Source organism: Heptranchias perlo, chromosome 44, assembly GCF_035084215.1.
Source record: "Heptranchias perlo isolate sHepPer1 chromosome 44, sHepPer1.hap1, whole genome shotgun sequence".
Lineage (NCBI taxonomy): Eukaryota > Metazoa > Chordata > Chondrichthyes > Hexanchiformes > Hexanchidae > Heptranchias > Heptranchias perlo.
The window spans coordinates 5,375,314-5,401,439 of NC_090368.1; the positions used below are offsets into that span (position 1 = coordinate 5,375,314).

The 26,126-nt window shown below is 55.6% G+C and overlaps 1 protein-coding gene and 1 long non-coding RNA gene across 2 annotated transcripts in view; one reads left to right on the forward strand and one right to left on the reverse strand.

The window, feature by feature from the left end:
• Positions 1-3,821: 3,821 nt before the first annotated feature.
• Positions 3,822-15,018, reverse strand: vps72b (vacuolar protein sorting 72 homolog b). Its single transcript, XM_067976000.1, has 6 exons — positions 14,851-15,018; positions 12,411-12,563; positions 11,792-11,915; positions 10,623-10,808; positions 9,627-9,771; positions 3,822-5,057 (listed from the first exon to the last, which is right to left on the reverse strand). Exons 1-6 carry the CDS (start codon positions 14,965-14,967, stop codon positions 4,679-4,681), a joined length of 1,104 nt encoding a protein of 367 aa, XP_067832101.1. The 5' UTR covers positions 14,968-15,018; the 3' UTR covers positions 3,822-4,678.
• Positions 14,793-26,126, forward strand: part of LOC137306657 (uncharacterized) — a 48,396-nt gene continuing 37,062 nt past the window's right edge. The window contains exon 1 of the long non-coding RNA XR_010958920.1: positions 14,793-14,865. This is a non-coding gene — a long non-coding RNA (uncharacterized lncRNA). The remainder of the gene's footprint in view (positions 14,866-26,126) is intronic.

Consider the following 26,126-nt stretch of genomic DNA (forward strand, 5'->3'; position numbering starts at 1 on the left):
AGAGCACAGGGGGTGATGGGCCGAATGGGGAATGGGACTGAGGGGAGGGTTCTTTCAGAGGGCGAGCACGGGGGCGATGGGCCGAGTGGGGAATGGGACTGAGGGGAGGGTTCTTTCGGAGGAAGAGCACGGGGGCGACGGGCCGAATGGGGAATGGGACTGAGGGGAGGGTTCTTTCGGAGGGAGAGCACGGGGGCGACGGGCCGAATGGGGAATGGGACTGAGGGGAGAGTTCTTTCGGAGGGAGAGTACAGGGGCGATGGGCCGAATGGGGAATGGGACTGAGGGGAGGGTTCTTTTGGAGGGAGAGCACGGGGGCGACGGGCCGAATGGGGAATGGGACTGAGGGGAGGGTTCTTTTGGAGGGAGAGCACGGGGGTGACGGGCCGAATGGGAAATGGGACTGAGGGGAGGGTTCTTTCGGAGGGAGAGCATAGAGGCGACGGGCCGAATGGGGAATGGGACTGAGGGGAGGGTTCTTTCGGAGGGAGAGCACGGGGCGATGGGCCGAATGGGGAATGGGACTGAGGGGAGGGTTCTTTCGGAGGGAGAGCACGGGGGCGACGGGCCGAATGGGGAATGGGACTGAGGGGAGAGTTCTTTCGGAGGGAGAGTACAGGGGCGATGGGCCGAATGGGGAATGGGACTGAGGGGAGAGTTCTTTCGGAGGGAGAGCACGGGGGCGACGGGCAGAATGGGGAATGGGACTGAGGGGAGAGTTCTTTCGGAGGGAGAGTACAGGGGCGATGGGCCGAATGGGGAATGGGACTGAGGGGAGGGTTCTTTGGGAGGGAGAGCACGGGGGCGACGGGCCGAATGGGGAATGGGACTGAGGGGAGAGTTCTTTCGGAGGGCGAGCACGGGGGCGATGGGCCGAATGGGGAATGGGACTGAGGGGAGGGTTCTTTCGGAGGGAGAGCACTGGGCGATGGGCCGAATGGGGAATGGGACTGAGGGGAGGGTTCTTTCGGAGGGAGAGTACAGGGGCGATGGGCCGAATGGGGAATGGGACTGAGGGGAGAGTTCTTTCGGAGGGAGAGCACGGGGGCGACGGGCAGAATGGGGAATGGGACTGAGGGGAGAGTTCTTTCGGAGGGAGAGTACAGGGGCGATGGGCCGAATGGGGAATGGGACTGAGGGGAGGGTTCTTTGGGAGGGAGAGCACGGGGGCGACGGGCCGAATGGGGAATGGGACTGAGGGGAGAGTTCTTTCGGAGGGCGAGCACGGGGGCGATGGGCCGAATGGGGAATGGGACTGAGGGGAGGGTTCTTTCGGAGGGAGAGCACGGGGGCGACGGGCCGAATGGGAAATGGGACTGAGGGGAGGGTTCTTTCGGAGGGAGAGCACGGGGGCGACGGGCCGAATGGGGAATGGGACTGAGGGGAGGGTTCTTTCGGAGGGAGAGCACGGGGGCGACGGGCCGAATGGGGAATGGGACTGAGGGGAGGGTTCTTTCGGAGGGGGAGCACGGGGGCGATGGGCCGAATGGACTCCTTCTGTGCTGCAAAATTTGATGGTTCCATTGAAAGGAACAGTTGCATTCCCTCTCATCCCGTAACCTGTTCCCACACTGATTCCCGCTCACCAATCTCCCCCCCCCCGCGTGCTGATCTCCGTTGGTTTCCTCAGATCATTGACTTCAAGATCAAACTCCTCCTTTGCAAATCTCTCCACAGCCGCGCTCCTCCCTATTGCTACGGAAATTGAACCCTCCCTTTGACCCTGCTCACGACCCCAGTTCCTCCACCTCACGCCCTACCCCGCTCTCCCGCTCGCCTGGATGAGTGCAGCTCCCACAACACTCGAGAAGCTCGACACCATCCAGGGCAAAGCAGCCCGCTCGATCGGCACCCCCTCCACCGCCCTAAACATTCACTCCCTTCACCACCGGCGCACCGTGGCTGCAGTGTGTACCATCCACAGGATGAACTGTAGCAACTCGCCAAGGCTTCTTCGACAGCAAACCCGCGACCTCTACTACCTAGAAGGACAAGGGCAGCAGGCACATGGGAACAACACCACCTGCACGTTCCCCTCCAAGTCACACACCATCCCGACTTGGAAATATATCGGCCGATCCTTCATCGTCGCTGGGTCAAAATCCTGGAACTCCCTTCCTAACAGCACTGTGGGAGAACCTTCACCACACGGACTGCAGCGGTTCAAGAAGGCGGCTCACCACCACCTTCTCAAGGGGCAATTAGGGGATGAGCAATAAATGCCCACATCCCCGAGAATTAATTTCTTTCAAATCCACCGTTGTCAGATCAGCTCATGAATCCTCACCCGAAACCCATCTCTCCGTCTGGTCGGCCTCACCTTTTGCCATCCTGCCCTCTATTGGGCTCAGTCGGTACTCCACTCCCACCGTCTCTGGCCCCCAACAGAGTCGCAGGTTCGAATCCCACCCCAGGACTTCGGCACACCAGGCAGGCTGGCATTCCACCGAGGGAGTGCTGCACCGTCGGAAACGCCCAGGAGCGGGGAAAAATCTTCATCCCGCCTCCCACCCTCCGTAAGCTCCAGCTCATCTGCTGCCCCCGTATCCTAACTCGCGCCCAGTCCCGTTCACCCATCACCCACCCTGTGCTCGCTGGACCTACATCGGCTCCCGGTCCGGCAACGCCTCGATTTTAAAATTCTCGTTCAATTCCCTCCGTGGCCCCCCCTCTCCCTATCTCTGTAACCTCCTCCAGCCCCTACAACCCTCCGAGATCTCTGCGCTCCTCCGATTCCGGCCTCTTGCGCGTCCCCCGATTTCCCATCGCTCCGCCGTTGGCGGCCGCGCCTTCAGCCGCCTGGGCCCTAAGCTCTGGAATTCCCTCCCTAAACCTCTCCGCCTCTCTCTCCTCCTTTAAGACGCTCCTTAAAACCTCCCTCTTTGACCAACCTGTCCTAATGTCTCCTTACGCGGCTCGGTCTCAAGTTCTGTTTGATAATCTCTCCTGCGACTTCTTACTACGTTAAAGGCGCTGGATAAATGCAAGGTGTTGTTGGGCTGGATTTGAGGCCCCAGAGGCGAAAGGGCAGTGTCTCACTGCCTCACCCAGTCCCCAATATACGTTGCCTGTCCTGTTGGGACTGCCTCTCTGCACTTCAGAATTCCTGGAGCAAATGGCTGTGTGGCATTGTTCATTGTGGTGCAACTGTGCCACCTGCTGACTGTCCCATGGCACTGCAAGGGGCATGAGCCCTTCTGCTGGAAGCCGGTCTGTCTTACTCAGATACGACTTTCATTATATAGCGCCTTTAACGTCCCCAAGGCCCTTCACGGGAGCGTAAATCAGACAAAATTTGACACCGAGCCACATAAGGAGATATTAGGACAGGTGACCAAAAGCTTGGCCGAAGAGGGAGGTTTTAAGGAGCGTCTTAAAAGGAGGAGAGAGAGGCGGAGAGGTTTAGGGAGGGAATTCCAGAGCTTAGGGCCCGGGCGGCAGAAGGCACGGCCGCCAATGGCGGGACGATGGAAATCGGGGGACGCGCGCAAGAGGCCGGAATTGGAGGAGCGCGGAGATCTCGGAGGGTTGGAGGAGGTTACAGAGATGGGGGGGGCGCGAGGCCACGGAGAGGGTTTGAACAGGAGGATGAGAATTATACGGCTTCAGTTTCTGAAATGCTCCCTGCAGACACAGGCCTGGTGTCAATGGGCAGACTGTAGAATCGTATCACTGGATGTTTCTCTCAGTTCAGGTTGGTGTCAGATGAAGGCTCCACACACTCACTATTACACTTCACAGAAACCACAGTGACACCATCACAGGTTGGTTACAAAATATATTTATGTACAAAAATGTTCTAGTTCTTATCTGGACAGCTCTGATTTTTATATATTTTTTATTTTTAACTTTTTTTAAAAAAAAGTCATCAATATGAGTCACTTTTCAGTTCAGACACAATGTCCCATCAAACACTCCCAGGGCAGGTACAGGGTTAGTTACAGAGTAAAGCTCCCTCTACACTGTCCCGTCAAACACTCCCAGGGCAGGTACAGGGTTAGATACAGAGTAAAGCTCCCTCTACACTGTCCCATCAAACACTCCCAGGGCAGGTACAGGGTTAGATACAGAGTAAAGCTCCCTCTACACTGTCCCGTCAAACACTCCCAGGGCAGGTACAGGGTTAGATACAGAGTAAAGCTCCCTCTACACTGTCCCATCAAACACTCCCAGGGCAGGTACAGGGTTAGATACAGAGTAAAGCTCCCTCTACACTGTCCCGTCAAACACTCCCAGGGCAGGTACAGGGTTAGATACAGAGTAAAGCTCCCTCTACACTGTCCCATTAAACACTCCCAGGGCAGGTACAGGGTTAGATACAGAGTAAAGCTCCCTCTACACTGTCTCAATGACGTTTCCTGGTGCCAAATTGCTGATTGGCCCCACTGTTCCGTTTCCCACACCAGCCATCCTGCGGTCTCTCAGCCTCGCACCAAACGAGGGCGGCCCGTGAACCCTGGGCCCTTGGCAACCGGCTGGCGAGAAGCCTGGAACCCAATGCATGTCTGTCAGCGGGTAGAGGAGATCCCGCATTCCCGTCGCGTCCGTCCGGGCCGGGAAGTCACCCCCAGCTCCTTTTCCAGAGTCAGTCTTCCTTCCCTTAAAGGCACAGTCCCCCTGCCCCATGCCCCCCCCACCTCCCCTCCCTCCCCCCCCCCCCCCGGGCACGGCGAGCGCCTCAGGTGGGCGGCACGGCCTGTTTGATGATGATTTTCTGCCGGGTGCGGGTGGCGGTGGCGGCAGGGTCAGTCTGGGCGCTGCCAGGGGCGTTGGGCAGCCCGTGGGCGGTGATGTACTTCTTGTAGGCCTCGCGGATGATCTTGAAGGCTCGCACGTTGGCGTAAGGGATGTCGGTGATGGGGTCGCGGTAGAGGGCCGGCTTGTGGGTGACCGGGCACAGCTCCCTGGCTGGCACCTTGGGCGGCCTGGGCCGGGGGAAGGAGCTCTCGAAGGTGGCGTCGTCGCTGAAGGTGACAAAGTTGCGCAGGCATCTGCCCACGGGCGCCAACACGGCCAGCTGCGGCGCCTCGGCTACCGGCTGAGGCTCGTGGTCCAATCTGGCGGAGGGAGGGAGGGAAGAAAGAAACGGGAAAGCTTACTGATTTGCTTCTCTCCCCCCACCACCCCGGACCCCCAAATAGCAACATGGGAATGACTTTCAAACCTGAGATTGATCGATTTTTGTTGGCTGAGGGTATTAAGGGTTCGGGAACCAAGGCGGGTAAATGGAGTTAAGATACAGATCAGCCATGATCTAATTGAATGGCGGAACAGGCTCGAGGGGCTGAATGGCCTCCTCCTGTTTCTATGTAACAGGTTCGAGGGGCTGAGTGGCCTCCTCCTGTTCCTATGTAACAGGCTCGAGGGGCTGAGCGGCCTCCTCCTGTTCCTATGTAACAGGCTCGAGGGGCTGAATGGCCTCCTCCTATTCCTATGTAACAGACTCGAGGGGCTGAATGGCCTCCTCCTGTTCCTATGTAACAGACTCGAGGGGCTGAATGGCCTCCTCCTGTTCATAGGTAACAGGCTCGAGGGGCTGAATGGCCTCCTCCTGTTCATAGGTAACAGGCTCGAGGGGCTGAATGGCCTCCTCCTGTTCTTATGTAACAGGCTCGAGGGGCTGAGTGGCGTCCTCCTGTTCCTATGTAACAGGCTCGAGGGGCTGAGTGGCCTCCTCCTGTTCCTATGTAACAGGCTCGAGGGGCTGAGTGGCCTCCTCCTGTTCCTATGTAACAGGCTCGAGGGGCTGAGTGGCCTCCTCCTGTTCCTATGTAACAGGCTCGAGGGGCTGAGTGGCCTCCTCCTGTTCCCAAGTAACAGGCTCAAGGGGCTGTGCGGCCTCCTCCTGTTCCTATGTAACAGACTCGAGGGGCTGAATGGCCTCCTCCTGTTCCTATGTAACAGACTCGAGGGGCTGAGTGGCCTCCTCCTGTTTCAATGTAACAGACTCGAGGGGCTGAGTGGCCTCCTCCTGTTTCAATGTAACAGACTCGAGGGGCTGAGTGGCCTCCTCCTGTTTCAATGTAACAGACTCGAGGGGATGAGTGGCCTCCTCCTGTTTCAATGTAACAGGCTCGAGGGGCTGAATGGCCTCCTCCTGTTCCTATGCAGGTCGAGAAATGACCATCTCTCTATCATCCTGGTACAAGAAAGAACTTGCATTTATATAGCGCCTTTCACGACCTCAGGATGTCCTGAAGTGCTTTCCAGCACTTGAAGTGTAGTCACTGTTGTAATGTAGGAAACGAGGCAGCCAATTTGCACACAGCAAGATCCCACAAACAGCAATGTGATAAATGACCCAGATAATCTGTTTTTTAGTGATGTTGGTCGAGGGGTGAATATCGGGCCCCAGGACACCGGGGAGAACTCCCCCCTGCTCTTCTTCCAATAGTGGCCCGTGGGATCTTTTACGTCCGCCTGAGAGGGGCAGACGGGGCCCTTGGTTTAACGTCTCATCGAAAAGACGGCCCCTCCGACAGTGCTAGATCAGTAACCCCCGACAGTGGGATCGCTGGCTATGCGAACAGGAGATCTCAAAGTGGTTGCGTCTGGCAAACACCGAGGACGTTTCAGCCCAAGAACAAGGCAAGACTTCGAACTCCCGTTGTTTCGAGGCAGTGGAAGAAATCCACAGGCCACAAATACAACAGTGTCTCCGTGAGGGGGTGCGCTGACAATCTAGGCTGTGGCTGCCCAGGAGATCAGTTCTGGGCACCGCACCTCGGGAAGGATAGATCGGCCTTGGAGGGGGTGCAGTGCAGATTCACCAGAATGATACCGGGGCTAAAAGGGTTAAATTACGAGGACAGGTTGCACAGACTGGGCTTGTATTCCCTCGAGTGTAGAAGATTAAGGGGTGATCTAATCGAGGTGTTTAAGATGATTAAAGGATTTGATAGGGTCGATAGAGAGAAACTATTTCCTCTGGTCGGGGGGAGTCCAGAACAAGGGGGCAGAACCTTAAAATTAGAGCCGGGCCGTTCAGGGGTGATGTCAGGAAGCACTTCCTCACACAAAGGGGAGTGGGAATCTGGAACTCTCTCCCCCCAAAACGCTGTTGAGGCCGGGGGTCAATTGGAAATTTCAAAACCGAGACTGATCAATTTTTGTTGGGTATTAAGGGTGATGGAACCAAGGCGGGAAAATGGGGTTAAGATACAGATCAGCCATGATCTGATTTAATGGCAGAACAGGCTTGAGGGGCTGAATGACCTACTCCTGTTCCTGTGTGCCCCGAGATTCCTCACTCCCCGAGATTCCTCACTCCCTCTTCCCCCGAGATTCCTCACTCCCCCTTCCCCCCGAGATTCCTCACTCCCCCTTCCCCCTGAGATTCCTCACTCCCCCTTCCCCCTGAGATTCCTCACTCCCCCTCCCCCCGAGATTCCTCACTCCCCCTCCCAAGATTCCTCACTCCCCCTTCCCCCGAGATTCCTCACTCTCCCCGAGATTCCTCACTCCCCCTCCCCCCGAGATTCCTCACTCCCCCTTCCCCCTGAGATTCCTCACTCCCCCTTCCCCCTGAGATTCCTCACTCCCCCTCCCCCTGAGATTCCTCACTCCCCCTGAGATTCCTCACTCCTCCTTCCCCCTGAGATTCCTCACTCCCCCTCCCCCTGAGATTCCTCACTCCCCCCGTGATTCCTCACTCCCCCCGAGATTCCTCACTCCCCCCGAGATTCCTCACTCCCCCTTCCCCCTGAGATTCCTCACTCCCCCTTCCCCAAGATTCCTCACTCCCCCTCCCCCTGAGATTCCTCACTCCCCCCGAGATTCCTCACTCCCCCTTCCCCTTGAGATTCCTCACTCCCCCTTCCCCCTGAGATTCCTCACTCCCCCTTCCCCCTGAGATTCCTCACTCCCCCTCCCCCTGAGATTCCTCACTCCCCCTTCCCCCTGAGATTCCTCACTCCCCCTCCCCGAGATTCCTCACTCCCCCCGAGATTCCTCACTCCCCCCGAGATTCCTCACTCCCCCCGAGATTCCTCACTCCCCCTTCCCCCGAGATTCCTCACTCCCCCTTCCCCCGAGATTCCTCACTCCCCCTTCCCCCTGAGATTCCTCACTCCCCCTCCCACCTGAGATTCCTCACTCCCCCTCCCCCCGAGATTCCTCACTCCCCCTTCCCCCTGAGATTCCTCACCCCCCCTCCCCGAGATTCCTCACTCCCCCTTCCCCCCGAGATTCCTCACTCCCCCCGAGATTCCTCACTCCCCCTTCCCCCGAGATTCCTCACTCCCCCCGAGATTCCTCACTCCCCCTTCCCCCGAGATTCCTCACTCCCCCTTCCCCCTGAGATTCCTCACTCCCCCTCCCACCTGAGATTCCTCACTCCCCCTCCCACCTGAGATTCCTCACTCCCCCTCCCCCCGAGATTCCTCACTCCCCCTTCCCCCTGAGATTCCTCACTCCCCCTTCCCCCCGAGATTCCTCACTCCCCCTTCCCCCCGAGATTCCTCACTCCCCCGAGATTCCTCACTCCCCCTTCCCCCGAGATTCCTCACTCCCACTCCCCCTGAGATTCCTCACTCCCGCTTCCCCCGATATTCCTCACTCCCCCTCCCCGAGGTTCCTCACTCCACCTTCCCCCCGAGATTCCTCACTCCCCCTTCCCCCGAGATTCCTCACTCCCCCTTCCCCCGAGATTCCTCACTCACCCTTCCCCCGAGATTCCTCACTCCCCCTCCCCCCGAGATTCCTCACTCCCCCTTCCCCCCGAGATTCTTCACTTCCCCCGAGATTCCTCACTCCCCCTTCCCCCCGAGATTCCTCACTCCCCCTTCCCCCGAGATTCCTCACTCCCCCTTCTCCCCGAGCTTCCTCACTCCCCCTTCCCCCGAGATTCCTCACTCCCCCCGAGATTCCTCACTCCCCCCGAGATTCCTCACTCCCCCCGAGATTCCTCACTCCCCCCGAGATTCCTCACTCCCCCCGAGATTCCTCACTCCCCCTCCCCCCGAGATTCCTCACTCCCCCCGAGATTCCTCACTCCCCCCGATATTCCTCACTCCCCCCGATATTCCTCACTCCCCCTCCCCCCGAGATTCCTCACTCCCCCTCCCCCGAGATTCCTCACTCCCCCTTCCCCCTGAGATTCCTCACTCCCCCTTCCCCGAGATTCCTCACTCCCCCCGAGATTCCTCACTCCCCCCGAGATTCCTCACTCCCCCTCCCCCGAGATTCCTCACTCCCCCTCCCCGAGATTCCTCACTCCCCCTCCCCCGAGATTCCTCACTCCCCCGAGATTCCTCACTCCCCCCGAGATTCCTCACTCCCCCTCCCCCGAGATTCCTCACTCCCCCTTCCCCCTGAGATTCCTCACTCCCCCCGAGATTCCTCACTCCCCCCCCCCCGAGATTCCTCACTCCCCCTCCCCCTGAGATTCCTCACTCCCCGAGATTCCTCACTCCCCCTCGAGATTCCTCACTCCCCCTCCCCCTGAGATTCCTCACTCCCCGAGATTCCTCACTCCCCCTCCCCCGAGATTCCTCACTCCCCCTCGAGATTCCTCACTCCCCCTCGAGATTCCTCACTCCCCCTCCCCCTGAGATTCCTCACTCCCCGAGATTCCTCACTCCCCCTCCCCCAAGATTCCTCACTCCCCCTCGAGATTCCTCACTCACTCTTCCACGTCCACATTCTCCTCCTTCACGCTAATCTCGGTGATCAGGGGCATCGTCACAGAGTGATAGCGAATCATTGGTCCCACGCACTTCCGTTTCTTTAACACCTGCTTCTTCTTGTCTGCCTCCAATCGCTCGTAGTTCTCTGCGGAACAAGACGATCCAGAATCAGACCGGCGGACACACAGATTTGTCTCTATCGAGAAAGGTTTTGCCAAGGTGGAGGGAACTGGATGGCACAGTGGGTTACAGGCCGACCCTTCACCTCTGGCACAGTGCGTTACAGGCCGACCCTTCACCTCTGGCACAGTGCGTTACAGGCCGACCCTTCACCTCTGGCACAGTGGGTTACAGGCCGACCCTTCACCTCTGGCACAGTGCGTTACAGGCCGACCCTTCACCTCTGGCACAGTGCGTTACAGGCCGACCCTTCACCTCTGGCACAGTGCGTTACAGGCCAACCCTTCACCTCTGGCACAGTGCGTTACAGGCCGACCCTTCACCTCTGGCACAGTTCGTTACAGGCCGACCCTTCACCTCTGGCACAGTGCGTTACAGGCCGACCCTTCACCTCTGGCACAGTGCGTTACAGGCCGACCCTTCACCTCTGGCACAGTGCGTTACAGGCCGACCCTTCACCTCTGGCACAGCGGGTCACAGGCTGACCCTTCACCTCTGGCACAGTGCGAGGGAAAGCTGCCATTTTAAATCGAGAGGGAAGGCTGCCATTTTGAACACTGTAGCTGACAGGAACGCGCTACAATGCCGCTGGTCCAACTCGATCAGAGAAGCTGGACCAGCAACAGGGAGGACCTGACTCACATACAAGACTGCCACCTGTTGGCAGGAGGATGTAATTACAACGTGACACGTTTACATAGGAAATTACCATTATAAATACGGGCATAGTTCATTTATAACGGGAGTGCGTGCAGACTGAAGATTTTGTAATGGCTGCTCGTGTTACAGGCATCGATGGGCCAGTCTCCTGCTTACCCAGAGCGCGAAGGTTAATTTCTTCCGTAATCTTGGCTTCTGCCAATAGCTCGTCCTGCGTCAGCTGGCGGGTCTCGGCGTGCGGGGCCTTCCGCAGCCGCCGGGGCTGCACTTGGCGCTCCTGCACCCGCAGGTAGGTCAGGCGGGTGTGCTCTGTCGTTGACTGGCGCACGGACTTGCGGCCGCCTGGAAACGCAGGAGAGGAACGATAAGTCAGCCTCGCGGAGACAGGCGCCCAAACTTCTGCACAAGGGGACATGCTCCTTCCTTCTCTCTGGAACTCTCCGGAAGGCGCTGACTCCCACTTTGGTACGGGTTCCACGGGTAGCTGCGTCCCTCTCCCCACTATGCGCACAGCAAGATCCCACAAACAGCAATCTGATAATGACCAGTTAATCCGTTTTTTTTAGTGATGTTGGTCGAGGGATAAATATCGGCCCCAGGACACCGGGGAGAACTCCCCCCTGCTCTTCTTCCAATAGTGGCCGTGGGATCTTTTACGTCCACCTCGGTTTAACATCTCATCTGAAAGACGGCACCTCCGACAGTGCGGCGCTCCCTCAGTGCTGGCACCGGGACAAAATAAAAACGTATCGAAACATACAGCACTGTTTGCAGATTGACAGGATTGTAAACCTGATCACTGTCACAACTATCAGGAAAGGCTGAACAGACTGGGGCTCTTTTCTCTGGAAAACAGAAGGCTGAGGGGTGACCTGATAGAGGTCTTTAAAATTATGAAAGGGTCTCGATAGGGTAGACGCAGAGAAGATGTTTCCACTTGTGAGGGAGACCAGAACTAGGGGGCCATAAATATAAGAGAGTCACTAATAAATCCAATAGGGAATTCAGGAGAAACTTCTTTACCCAGAGAGTGGTGAGAATGTGGAACTTGCTCCCACATGGAGTGGTTGAGGGGAATAGTGTAGATGGATTTAAGGGGAAGTACATGAGGGAGAAAGGAATAGAAGGATAGGGGGAGAGGGTGAGATGAAGTAGGGAGGGAGGAGGCTCGTGTGGAGCGTAAACACCAGCACGGACCAGTTGGGCCGAATGGCCTGTTTCTGTGCTGTAATGATTCACTCCTGTCACAGTTGCACATCTACTACCCCCTGCGCTGTCTCGCTCTACTTGGTAAAGAGGGCAGGGCGCCCGATTCGCGTCCTTACACTCTCCGAACTCGTCCTGCTGCTCCGCGATGTCTCCTTTCTCCACCTTCAGCTTCTCGATGCCACTGGTGGCCGCTGCAGGCTTTTTGGCTTTGGGTCTGGGTCTGGCCGACTTGACGGGTTCCTGCAAAAAAAAAAGAGGGGGGGGGAGGAGAATGACATCTCAGCGGTTACTAAGAGGCGTACCCTGGGCTAGCAACGGTGGGTGGGTGGGTGGAAACCAACCAGGGTTTCCCCCAACCCCGACCGTCGCCCGGCAACCGCCGCCGGAAAGCGGGCGCGGTGGTCGGAGGTCGGTGAGAGGACAACGGGTCGGCCGCGACGCCCCCCTTAGTCGAGCAGCCGGCCGGCAGCTCACTATTCCTCGCGCGAGAGCGGGCCAAGCACAGGTGCCCGGAACGGGTCAGCCTCGCCAGGAGAGGGAGGCAGAAGACCCGGAGGGGGTGGTGACCCGGATATAGGGGTGGGGGAGTGGAAAGTGGGGGTTGAACAGATGGGGAGAGGAATCCGATGCATTGGTTGGCTTGTCACACTTGTACTAAGTGTGGCCGCCAAGCTCCAGTGCGCGCGGAACAAACCCGCACTTTTAACCCCGGCAGATTTCCGAAGGCCCCCTTGCCTTGTACACTTTAGTGATGACTCGACGCTTTCTCTTCGGCTCGTCGTCCTCCTGATCGCTGGTCGGCTCCTCGCCCTCGTCAATGTCAAAGTCCGAATCCACCTCGTCCTCGCTCTCCGACTGGTCCGTGTTGTATTCATCGTCTCCGGATTCCTGGCAGGCCAAAACGCAGATCAAGTTAGCGGCCCGTCGGATTTAGGGGGTGAAGAAAAAGAAGCAAAAAAAAAAAAAAAATCGATTGAAGATAAAAGTCTCGGGTAGTTGCGGCCGGCTCTGGGAATTTTACCCCAAGTCCTACGGGAGGGAATTCCCAGCAATGGACTGCGCACGCTGTTAAAAAAGATCTCGCATTTCTATCGCGCCTTTCACCACCTCAGGACGTCCCAAAGCGCTTTACAGCCAATTAAGTACTTTTGAAGTGTAGTCACTGTTGTAATGTTGGAAACGCAGCAGCCAATTTGCGCACAGCAAGATCCCACAAACAGCAATGAGATAATAACCAGATCATCTGGGGTTTTTTTAGCGATGTTGGTTGAGGGATAAATATTGGCCCCAGGACACCGGGGAGAACTCCCCCCTGCTCTTCCTCCAATAGTGGCCGTGGGATCTTTTACGTCCACCTGAGAGGGGCAGACGGGGCCCTCGGTTTAACGTCTGATCTGAAAGGCGGCACCTCCTCAGTACTGGCACCGGGAGTGTCAGCCTGGATTATGTCGTTTGAGTCTCTGGAGTGGGATTTGGACCTTGGAAATCTGGAACTCTCTCCCCCAAAATGCTGTGGATGCTGGGGACAATTGGAGCTTTTAAGACTGAGGTCAATAAGATTTTTGTTGGGTAAGGGTATCAGGATTATGGAGCAAAGGCGGGTGAATGGAGTTGGATCAGCCATGATCTAACTGGATGGCAGAACATTCGAGGGGCTAAATGGCCTCCTCCTGTTCTTAAGTCAGCATCAGTCAACCCTGACTCCACTGTGCTTTTGGATATCTTGAGATTACCTTTTTAAATACTCAATTAATGTAAAAAAAACTAAATTAACTGAGATGTTGTCTGCGGCTGAAAAAGGACTAGAGAGCAGTGGATAAATCGACCAGGGTGGGCAAACATAATTCAGTTCCCATTCTGTCCTTATCTTTGTATTGCCATTATGAATGCCTATATCTGCATTTATAATATAAACTGCCTATGTAAACTACTCCTAAGGTAATTATTCCCTAACCCCACCCCCCCAAGAGATGGCATTGTGCCCCCAATGGCGGGAGGGTATAATTACAATGTGACAAGTTTACATAGGCCGTCTCCATTATAAATGTGGGCTTAAGAACTTAGAATGGAAACAGTTGGCAGAAGAGATTTTTAATATATTAGAATTTAATATCTAAATCTTTACAAGGATGATACCAGAACTGAAAGCTTACAACTATCAGGAAAGGCTGGGGCTCTTTTCTCTAGAAAAGAGAAGGCTGAGGGGGGACCTGATCGAGGAATTTAAGATTACGAAAGGGTAGACGTAGAGAAGATGTTTCCCCTTGTGGAAATGTAAGGAATCTTACAACACCAGGTTATAGTCCAACAGTTTTATTTGAAAATCGCAAGCTTTCAGAGGCTTTCTCTTTCGTCACTTCACCTGACGAAGGAGAAAGCCTCCGAAAGCTTGTGATTTTCAAATAAAACTGTTGGACTATAACCTGGTGTTGTAAGATTCCTTACATTTGTCCACCCCAGTCCATCACCGGCATCTCCACATCATGTCCACTTGTGGGAGGAGACCAAAGCTCGGGAGTCATAAATATAAGAGAGTCACTAATAAATCCAATCGGGAATTCAGGAGAAACTTCTTTACCCAGAGAGTGGTGGGAATGTGGAACCATTGAGGGGAATAGCGCAGATGGATTTAAGGGGAAGCTGGAGGGAAAAAGGAATTTGCTGATGGAGTGAGACGAAGAAGGGGAGGGAGGAGGTTTGTGTGGAGCATAGACCAGTTGGGCCAAATGTAAAATTCCAAGCAAATCAATTAGATTTTATGGAATAATTTTAATTACATGAAAGATTTGCATTTTATTTTAATGTAGGAACAAAATACTAATGTAAAACCTTTAATTGGCAAAGTGTGGGCGATGTAATTGTAGTATTGAGTTAATTAACACTATAAATGTGAACCGAGTCCCCTGTTCAATGGACCCAGGGACATAAAAGATGTCCATAGTAAAGATAGGTTGGCCCGCACGCCCCGGCCATGAGTGACACCCCCCGCGGCCAATAGAAAACCAGCATTCCGATGAGTGGCACGCAACTCCGCCAATCGGAGCACAGATGAGGGGGCGGGACTTCCCCCAAATCCCGCCCCCCCTCCCCTCACTAGCAAGTTAGGTTGCCGCCTTCCCCGAACGACCGTCGCTCTCCGGCTTAAAAAGATGGCGGTCGCGGGCGCCCGTTTCACCTCCTGGAAGCCTCCGTAAGTGGTCTTGTAGAAATCGTCCTCCTCCTCCGCGTCCAGCAGCCTCGACATGCGGTTGCCGGCATTTTTCCGCGACGGCCGGTTCTGCGCCAGGCTCATCCTCGGCGGCTTATCGATTCGCTCGGGCTCCACTGATCGCGCCTGGGCCGCCCCTCCCCCACCTTAGCAACGGCCAGGCGCGACCAATCGACCCGCGGAGTGCATCGATCGCTGGCCATTCTGGGGGAAGCCTCCATTTCTATTCTAGCTCTGTGTGGCTCTTCCCCCCCCCTCCCCCCCCCCCCCCCCCGGCCCCTTAACAAAACAAAAAACACTTCTGGGTTGGATGGACGGTCAGCCTCGCCGCAGCGGTCGTTCCGCACCTGCGAGCCCGCGCCAAGGGCTATTCGACTGGGTGGGGCATCTCGGCCAACCCCCCCCCCCCCCCCCCCCCGCCTATCGTGTCCTGTCGTCTTCTCCCCACACACCCCACACGCCCGAGCGTGCGCTTTCCGGCACACGTCACTGGATAAGGAAGAAAGAACTTGCATTTCTACAGCGCCTTTCACGACCTCAGGCCGTCCCAAAGCGCTTCGCAGCCAAATGACGTACTTTTGGAGCGCGGTCACCGTTGTAATGTAGGAAACGCGGCCGCTAACTTAGGCACAGCAAGATCCCACAAACAACAATGAGATAAATGAGCGTATAATCTGTTTTTTGACATATATATTAGCTAACAGGCTATTGGGTTGTATTAATAGAACCACTCAGTATAAATCTCCATTTTGACACTGTACAGGTCGCAAGTCAAACTGCACCTGGAGTACTGAGCCCAGTTTTGGTCCTCCTACATGGTGGGTGATATAATGGCCTTGGAAAAGGTCCAGAGAAGAGCTGCAAGAATGATTCCTAGTTTAAAGAAACTGAGCTTCTCAGGTAGCTCAAGGATCTTGGCCTATTTACTTTGGAGCAGTGTAAATTTAGAGGTGATTTGATTGAGGCCTATAAAATAATTAAAGGGCTGGATAGCTTCCCTATTGATAGATTATTCCAGTTTGGGAAGGAACAGGGGACACCAGTTTAGACTATGGAAGAGTAGGAATAGACTGGGTGTCGAGCAGGTCTTTTACCAGAGAGCAGTGAGCCTCTGGACTGCGTTACCAGCTAGTGTGTTGTGTGCTGACTCTCTGCCTTCAAGAGGGTGCTGGACCGGTTACTGACTGGGGCAGAAATCGCACCATATAGAGAAGTTAAGTGTCTTTATAGATAACACTCAGTCCGTGTGATCTCCTGGACTTGTTTCGATCGCCTGAGGGGGTTAGAGGGGAATTTTCCAGGGAATCTTTTCCTTTATTGACCCTGGGTTATTCCTCTGGCCTTTTGCCTCTCCCAGGAGATTACGTGGGGAGGGATGAGATGTCTGGTTGTGATGCTCCAACCATCATGGCGCGGGGGCAGTCTTGATGGACCCGCTGGCCTTTTCCTGCCTCTCATTTTCGTATGTAACTCCCCTGCTCTTCCTCAAGACAGCGGCCATGGGATCTTTTACGTCCGGGCAGACAGGGCCTCGGTTTAACGCCTCGTCCGAAAGACGGCACCTCCGACAGTGCAGCGCTCCCTCGGTACTGGCGCTGGGCGTGTCGGACTGGATCGCTGGCTCAGGAGTGGGGCTCGAACCCACGACCTTCTGACACAGAGGTGAGCGAGAGGCACTCACTGATACCGGCGATCAAAGGGATTGAGGGATATGGCCTGAAGGTGGGTCTAAGAGAGGGTTGATCTGTCGAAAATAGCCTGATCTGTCAGGCCCATGGGCCTTTTCTGTTCCGATTAGTGCTTGCGATGTAGCCGGTTATGAATCACCCAAAAGCGGCCCATCGATCTCGTCCCCATGTTCTGTTCAAAGGAGCAGCCATTTATACACACCCACAATCTACCAATGGCATGCAACCTTTGAACATCATGCACACGCACACATACCCTCATGCTCGTGCGTAGAGCCGGCACGGACTCGATGGGCCGAGCGGCCTCCTTCTGTGCTGTGACCTTTCTATGATACACACACACTCGTGCACGTACATAGACACGCACGCACAGCGTTAACTCGGAGATGGGGGTGTGGGATTCAAAATTGGGATCTCCTTGTGCTGCACGGCCCAGCGTCGCACGGGACGAACCGATCTGTCGGTGGGACCCTTTCCATTCTCGCAAATTGCTGGTGCACTTTCGGTTTCCATTCGCTGAGGTTGATGCTCGTCTCGCCCACAGATTGGGGAAGGGAGCCGATCGCACAGACCCAGAGTGACGCAGGCCTCCGCCACACGGACCTCCGCCTCACGGACCTCCCCCACACGGACCTCCCCCACACGGACCTCCCCCACACGTGGACCTCCGCCCCACGGACCTCCGCCCCACGGACCTCCCCCACACGTGGACCTCCGCCACTCGGACCTCCGCCACTCGGACCTCCGCCACTCGGACCTCCGCCCCACGGACCTCCGCCACTCGGACCTCCCACACGTGGACCTCCGCCACACGGACCTCCGCCACTCGGACCTCCCACACGTGGACCTCCGCCACACGGACCTCCGCCACTCGGACCTCCCACACGTGGACCTCCGCCACACGGACCTCCGCCACTCGGACCTCCGCCCCACGGACCTCCGCCACTCGGACCTCCCACACGTGGACCTCCGCCACACGGACCTCCGCCACTCGGACCTCCCACACGTGGACCTCCGCCACACGGACCTCCGCCACACGGACCTCCGCCACACGGACCTCCGCCACTCGGACCTCCGCCTCACGGTCCTCCGCCACACGGACCTCCGCCACTCGGACCTCCCACACGTGGACCTCCGCCACACGGACCTCCGCCACTCGGACCTCCCACACGTGGACCTCCGCCCCACGGACCTCCGCCCCACGGACCTCCGCCCCACGGACCTCCACCACTCGGACCTCCGTCTCACGGACCTCCGCCACTCGGACCTCCCACACGTGGACCTCCGCCACTCGGACCTCCCACACGTGGACCTCCGCCACACGGACCTCCGCCACTCGGACCTCCGCCCCACGGACCTCCGCCACTCGGACCTCCGCCACACGGACCTCCGCCACTCGGACCTCCGCCACACGGACCTCCGCCTCACGGACCTCCGCCACTCGGACCTCCGCCTCACGGACCTCCGCCACTCGGACCTCCGCCTCACGGACCTCCGCCTCACGGACCTCCGCCTCACGGACCTCCGCCACTCGGACCTCCGCCACTCGGACCTCCGCCTCACGGACCTCCGCCTCACGGACCTCCGCCTCACGGACCTCCGCCACTCGGACCTCCGCCGCACTCTGAACACCAGGCAAATGTCGGGAAGCACTGCAACCAATACTCCCGACTCGTTCCAGAAGCTTCTTTTGGTGCTTGCGAATCAAAAGAAAGACTTGCATTTCTATCGCACTTTCAGGACGTCCCAAAGCGCTTTACAGCCAACGAAGTACTTTTTTTCTGAAGCGCGGTCACCGTTGTAATGTAGGAAACGCGGCGGCCAATTTGCGCACAGCAAGATCCCACAAACAGCGATGTGATAAATGACCCAGATCATCTGGGGTTTTTTTTATTATTGCTATTGGCTAAGGGATAAATATCGGCCCCAGGACACCGGGGAGACCTCCCCGCTAGAAGGGCAGCACTCTCTCTCGCCTCTGAGTCAGAAGGTCGTGGGTTCGAGCCCCCGCTCCAGAACTCGAGCCGAGAGCTCCAGCCTCCGTGCCAGTACCGAGGGAGCGGTGGTGGTGGAAAGTTAGCAAAGGGAGAGTTGAATACCAATCAGGAGCTCTGCCTCCTTCTCTAACCCAGGGGGTGCCCGATGCCAGCTCGATCAACCCCAAACCTCCACCCAGGCTGTAATCAGCAAGCCAAACTGCAACCTCCCCGATCCGCGCGACTCAGTGGCTGGACAGATCAATTCAGTGAGCCCGGTATCTGTAATGGTGTCTTATGTTCCCCAGAGATCAAGAACATACAGAGGTTTAGTTTTTGCAATGCCGTTCGACACCACCAGATGGGGGTGTCGCCATACGTTAAAGAACTTGCATTTATATAGCGCCTTTCACCACCTTCAGGATGTCGCGAAGCCCTTCACGGCCAATGAAATATTTTTTTTGAAGTGCGGTCGCTGTTGTAATGTAGGGAATCGCAGCAGCCAATTTGCGCACAGCAAGATCCCACAAACAGCAACGAGATAATGACCGGATCATCTGGGTTTTTTTTTTAAGTGATGTTGGTCGAGGGATAAATATCGGCCCCAGGACACCGGGGAGAACTCCCCCCCCCTGCTCTTCTCCCAATGGTGGCCGTGGGATCTTTTACGTCCATCTGAGAGGGGCCCTCGGTTTAACGTCTCATCCGAAAGACGGCACCTCCGACAGCGCAGCGCTCCCTCAGTACCGGCGCCGGGAGTGGATTTCGAGGCTCAAAGCCTCTGGAGTGGGGGCTCGACCCCACGATATTCTGACTCAGGGGCGAGAGTGGTTCTACTCTGAGCCACGGCTGACAGCTCAAATTTAAGCAGGGCCTTACCACCTCTGAGAAACATCCCTAAACACACGTTGCAACGATGGAAAAGCTGCAGCAGAGATTCATTGTTACCGGGGAAGAGAGACATGAGAAGTTTGGCTGTTTTGACTGGAGGGGTAGGGGGTGACCTGATGGAGGGTTACGATAAGGTTCAGAGTGATTGATCGCTCCTGCTCGTAAATCTTTTAGAAAATTGGGAGTTTTAAAGGCCACGGGGAACGAGCAAGAGACAGACTCCGACTATTCCAACCCTCTCCTGGCCGGCCTCCCATCCCCCACCCTCCGTAAACTTCAGCTCATCCAAAACTCTGCTGCCCCCCCCCGTATCCCTAACTCGCACCGAGTCCCGTTCACCCATCACCCCCGCTGTGCTCGCTGACCTCCATTGGCTCCCGGGCTCCGGGAACCCCTCGATTTTAAAAATTCTCATCCTCGTCTTCAAATCCCCTCCATGGTCTCGCCCTCCCCACCTCCCTATCTCCGTAACCTCCTCCAGCCCCTACAACCCTCCGAGATCTCTGCGCTCCCCCAATTCTGGCCACTTGCCCATCCCCCGATTTCCATCGCTCCACCATCGGCCGCCTAGGCCCTAAGCTCTGGAATTCCCTCCCTAAACCTCTCCGCCTCTCTCTCCTCCTTTAAGACGCTCCTTAAAACCTCCCTCTTTGACCGAGCTTTTGGTCACCAGTCCTAATATCTCCTTATGTGGCTCGGTGTCAGATTCTGTTTGATAATCGCTCCTGTGAAGCGCCTCGGGGACGTTTCACTACGTTAAAGGCGCTATATAAATGAGAGTGGAGGAAAATGCTAGCACAGGCTTGACGGGCTGAGCGGCCTGTTTCTGTTCCGGAACATTCTAGGACTGTTGTTGTTAGATGCAAGATAACAGCCCAGAGAATTCCTGTTTCTCATTTTCAGTAACTCGTAATCTCCCGCCTTCCAAGAATACGATTTTTATCAGGTCATTTAATGACTAAGGGAAATAAACATTCGTCTTGTTTTTTTTCGCATCGGAAGAAGTATCCCTCTTAAAGTAAATAAAAAAGAAACACAGGGGGGGGGGGTAATATCATTCCCCAAGCAGAGACATTGGTTTCAAATTCTCCTCCTCTCGTTTGCGGGCCGAGAGAGGAGGGAAAATCGAGATCTTCCAATGGCGAAAATTTTCCCTCAGTGAATGTAGACCTCGACCTAAGAACACAAAGTACGACAGAATTCTTGCATAGTTGTGAGGATTTATTAGTGTCAGGCCGCTGGTATCTAGGAGAGGCCCGGCCAGCCCATTGTACGTTCTGCCTCCATTAGTTACGTGAGAGAAAAAAAAAACCCCATGTTTTCCGTTCCTTAGCAACGGAGAACAAAGAAGTCAAGTTAAAACCGGTTCTCCTTAAGGATAGTTTTAATTAATATGTGAAAATGTGTTTCAGTCCTTCTGAGGCGTAACGACTGTGGTGAGGGAAGGCGCGCGCTCCGTCGCTGGCCTGCACTGAGTTACCTGATCTCAGTAGGCCTCGGCAACGTCAACCCCGCTCCTGGTCACGTAGGCCGAGACCCTTCCCCCCCCCCAGCACCCCGTGCGTTTGCGCATTGGGTGAGGGCCTGAGGTTCGACATCTTGCGAACGGCCCCTCCGGGTGAGGCACCAGAAAGAGAGAGCTCGCATTTCTATCGCGCCTTTCACGTCCTCGGGACGTCCCAGCCAATGAAGCCCTTGTTTGAAGCGCGGCCACTGTTGTAATGTGGGAAACGCGGCAGCCAATTTGCGCACAGCAAGCTCCCACGGACAGAAATAGGATAACGAGCAGATCGTCCGTCCCAGTGATAATTATTGCCCGGGGCTCCCCCCCCTGCTCTTCGTCAAATAGCGGCCGCGGGATCGCTCGCCGAGAGGGGCGGACGGGGCCCTCGGTTTAACGTCTCATCCGAAAGACGGCACCTCCGACAGCGCGGCGCTCCCTCAGTACCGGCGCGGGGAGCGTCGGCCTGGTTTACGGGCTCAAGTCTCTGACCAGAGGGGTAACTATGGGAGCAGGCCCCACCCCCTCCCGTTGAGAGTCAACGGAGAAGGGCGGGGGCGTAATTATGTGACGAGAAAATATGATTCTCCTCGTCCGTGAAGTCCCACCGCTGCAGAAAAAGAGAGAACAAGTGATCATGTTTCAAAGGACGTGGGAAACAAAGAAATGAAGAAGGCCCATTGTGTTTGTCATTGTACTGATGCCAGGTGCGAGATCAAGGTGATGGGAATTTGTCTTTTGAAGCCACATTTTGATCTCACGCCAGATTCTATTTCACAGGCAAATATTTTCATCCTCCTCCCTCCCCAACCCCCCTCTTCCCAATCTGTCACGCGGTTACCTGTAGGAGGGGGAGGGGGGAATGAGCTGCTACTCGGGCCTGGGGAGAGAGGCTGCTGGAACACATGGGGCTTTAGTGGGAGAGACAGCAGTAGACTCACAACGGATAACAACCTGCCTTTATCCAGCACCTTTAACGCAGTAAAACGTCCCAAGGCGCCTCACGGGAGCGATTATCAAATTAAATTTGACACCGAGCCACATAAGGAGATATTAGGACAGGTGACCAAAAGCTCGGTCAAAGAGGTAGGTTTTAAGGAGCGTCTTAAAGGAGGAGAGAGAGGCGGAGAGGTTTAGGGAGGGAATTCCAGAGCTTAGGGCCCAGGCGGCTGAAGGCACGGCCGCCAATGGTGGAGCGATGGAAATGGGGGATGCGCAAGAGGCCGGAATCGGAGGGGCGCAGAGATCTCGGAGGGGTTGTAGGGGCTGGAGGAGCTTACAGAGATCGGGGAAAAGGACGTAGAGGGATTTGAAAAGGAGGATGAGAATTTTAAAATCGAGGTCGTTGCCAGACCGGGGGCCAGTGTAGGTCGGCGAGCACAGGGCGGGTGATGGTGAACGGGACTCGCTGCGAGATAGGATACGGGGGGCAGAGTTTTGGATGAGCTGGAGTTTACGGCGGGTGGAAGATGGGAGGCCGGCCAGGAGAGCATTGGAATAGTCGAGCCTGGAGGTAACAACGGCACGGATGAGAGTTTCAGCAGCAGATGAGCTGAGGCAGTCAGTTGATCAAGGGCCTAGCAGGTGTGAGGATTAATTCTGTCATTCACAGCCGCATTTCCTTGTTCTCTTTCAGTTTGGAGGGGGATTTTTATGGGAAACCGAAAGGTGCCATATGAAGAAAGAATGCTAAAGACCTCTTCATAACTCATTTTGAGGTACTTCAGCTTCATCAATGACCTTCCCTCCATCATAAGGTCAGAAATGGGGATGTTCGCTGATGATTGCACAATGTTCAGTTCCATTCGCAACCCCTCAAATAATGAAGCAGTCCAAGCCCGCATGCAGCAAGACCTGGACAACATCCAGGCTTGGGCTGATAAGTGGCAAGTAACATTCGCGCCAGATAAGTGCCAGGCATTGACCATCTCCAACAAGAGAGAGTCTAACCACCTCCCCATGACATTCAATGGCATTACCATCGCCGAATCCCCCACCATCAACATCCTGGGGGTCACCATTGACCAGAAACTTAACTGGACCAGCCATATAAATACTGTGGCTACGAGAGCAGGTCAGAGGCTGGGTATTCTGCGGCGAGTGACTCACCTCCTGACTCCCCAAAGCCTTTCCACCATTTACAAGGCACAAGTCAGGAGTGTGATGGAATACTCTCCACTTGCCTGGATGAGTGCAGCTCCAACAACACTCAAGAAGCTCGACACCATCCAGGACAAAGCAGCCTGCTTGATTGGCACCCCATCCACCACCCAAAACATTCACTCCCTTCACCACAGGCGCACTGTGGCTGCAGTGTGTACCATCCACAGGATGCACTGCAGCAACTCGCCAAGGCTTCTTCGACAGCACCTCCCAAACCCGCGACCTCTACCACCTAGAAGGACAAGAGCAGCAGGTACATGGGAACAACACCACCTGCACGTTCCCCTCCAAGTCACACACCATCCCGACTTGGAAATATATCGGCCGTTCCTTCATCGTCGAACCCAGCGACAATGAAGGAACGGCCGATATATTTCCAAGTCGGGATGGGGTGTGACTCGGAGGGGAACGTGCAGGTGGTGTTGTTCCCATGTGCCTGCTGCTCTTGTCCTTCTAGGTGGTAGAGGTGGCGGGTTTGGGAGGTGCTGTCGAAGAAGCCTTGGCGAGTTGCTGCAGTGCATCCTGTGGATGGTCCACACTGCAGCCACGGTGCGCCGGTGGTGGAGGGAGTGAATGTTTAGGGTGGTGGATGAGGTGCCAATCAAGCGGGCTGCTTTGTCCTGGATGGTGTCGAGCTTCTCGAGTGTTGTTGGAGCTGCTCTCATCCAGATAAGTGGAGAGTATTCCATCACACTCCTGACTTGCAGATGGTGGCGAGGCTTTGGAGAATCAGAAGGTCGTGGGTTCGAGCCCCACTCCAGAGACTTGAGCCCATAATCCAGGCCGACACTCCCCGGTGCCAGTACTGAGGGAGTGCTGCACTGTCGGAGATGCCGACTTTCGGATGAGACGTTAAACCGAGGGCCCATTCTGCCCTCTCAGGTGGACGTAAAAGATCCCACGGCCACTACTGGAAGAAGAGCAGGGGGGTTCTCCCCGGTGTCCTGGGGCCAGCACTCCTCCCTCAATGGGGCAAGAAAGATGCTATGTAAATGAACATCCTTGCTCTTTCTCCGTAACCCAGTTTGGGTCACAACCTGCAGCTGAGGGGGGCAGAGAGGAGGAACCCAGAGTGGGGCACCGGTCGCAGGCGAGGAGGCAGGCTTCTGGGCCTGTATCGTGACAATCGCTAAACACTCAGTGCCCAATACACCACCGACTAACACACGAGCAGTGTGCACACAGCTTCCATTCTTGCCCCGATCTCCATCCAGTGACTTCCCCCGCCTTTGCTGGAATTTGTGTGGGGGCTTCAAGGGTTAAATTACGAGGACAGGTTGCACAGACTTGTATTCCCTCGAGTTTAGAAGATTAAGGGGTGATCTAATCGAGGGGTTTAAGATGATTTGATAGGGGTCGATAGAGAGAAACTATTTCCTCTGGTGGGGGGAGTCCAGAACAAGGGGGCAGAACCTTAAAATTAGAGCCAGGGGTGATGTCAGGAAGCACTTCTTCACACAAAGGGGAGTGGAAATCTGGAACTCTCTCCCCCCCCCCCCCCCAAAAAGCTGTTGAGGCCGGGGGTCAATTGGAAATTTCAAGAATGAGATGGTTTTTTGTTGGGTGAGGGTATTAAAGATTACGGAACCAAGGCGGGTAACTGGGTCTGATCGAATGGCGGGCACGAGAGGCTCGAGGGGCTGATTGGCCTCCTCCTGTTCCTGTGCGTGTGTGTGTAAGCTGAGTGAGACCAGAGTCAGCCGTAATGCCTCCCACACTCGAATAGCTGACATTCACTAAGCCGCTTGGATGAGGGGCCCAGGGCACTCCAGCAACAGCCAGTGGCATCAGGAGAGGAATGGAGATGCCAGCAGTGGAATTTTACCCCAATTCTTGGCATAGTTTTGGTCACGGTGAATGGGAGATGTCAGGGCCACAGGAGATGACCCTAGCCGAAGCATCTCAGAATTTCTTTCTTAAAAAAAAAACAGAAGTCTAAATGTGATTAGATCATTGCCCTTAACATGCGACTACACCCTCAATATTTCACATCTTTCAATACCAGCCAGGCTTGTCGCCTGAATTTCGACTGGAATGCACTGTGGCATGTGATAAATCACAAGCCTTGAGATTTTGAGGTTGGGCATGTGGTACCGATCACTACAGCTAAGGAAACGCGTTATCACATTGGCACCATTGCTTTCCCTTCATCCTGGAATTCCCACCTTCACCGTGCGGGACTGCAGTGGTTCAAGAAGGCAGCCCGCCACCTCCTTCTCAAGGGGCAACGAGGAATGGGCAATAAAATGGCGGCCTGGCCCGCACCCCGAGAGTGAACAATGACAAAAACGTTCTCCCTGCTGTCTGTAACTGCACGGTTTGCTGTGGCGCATAGAAAATAGGAGCAGGAGTAGGCCATTCGGCCCTTCGAGCCTGCTCCGCCATTCAATATGATCATGGCTGATCCTCTATCTCAATACCATATTCCCGCTCTCTCCCCATACCCCTTGAGGCCTTTTGTGTCTAGAAATCTATCTAGCTCCTTCTTAAATATATTCAGTGACTTGGCCTCCACAGCCTTCTGTGGTAGAGAATTCCACAGGTTCACCACCCTCTGAAGACACCCACTGAGCCTCACAAACCAAGATCCTGAAAATTGCTCTCCCTCCCCTTCCCTTCTTACTCCTAACTGCCCGTTTAACAATATTACCCCTGTTCACATCTAGTAATCAACTTTTTTGCCATCATAAATTCCTCTGGCCGCATTTGCAATAGGATTTTCCTATGTAAACGTCACGTTGCAATTACACCCTCCCACCAGCTGGTGGTTCTCACTCCCCTTCTGTGCGGAATGATCAGCCGGAAAAGGGAGGGGGGGTGGGAGTGGAAGCAGATTCTTTCAAAAGGGAATTGGATAAATACTTGAAGGGGAAAAATTTGCAGGGCTACGGGGGGGGGGGGGGAAAGAGCAGGGGGAGTGGGAGGGGAAGCAGTGGGACGAATTGGATAGCTCTTCCAAAGAGGCGGCACGGGCCCGATGGGCCGAATGGCCTCCTTCTGTGCTGTAGGATTCCATCATCTCAG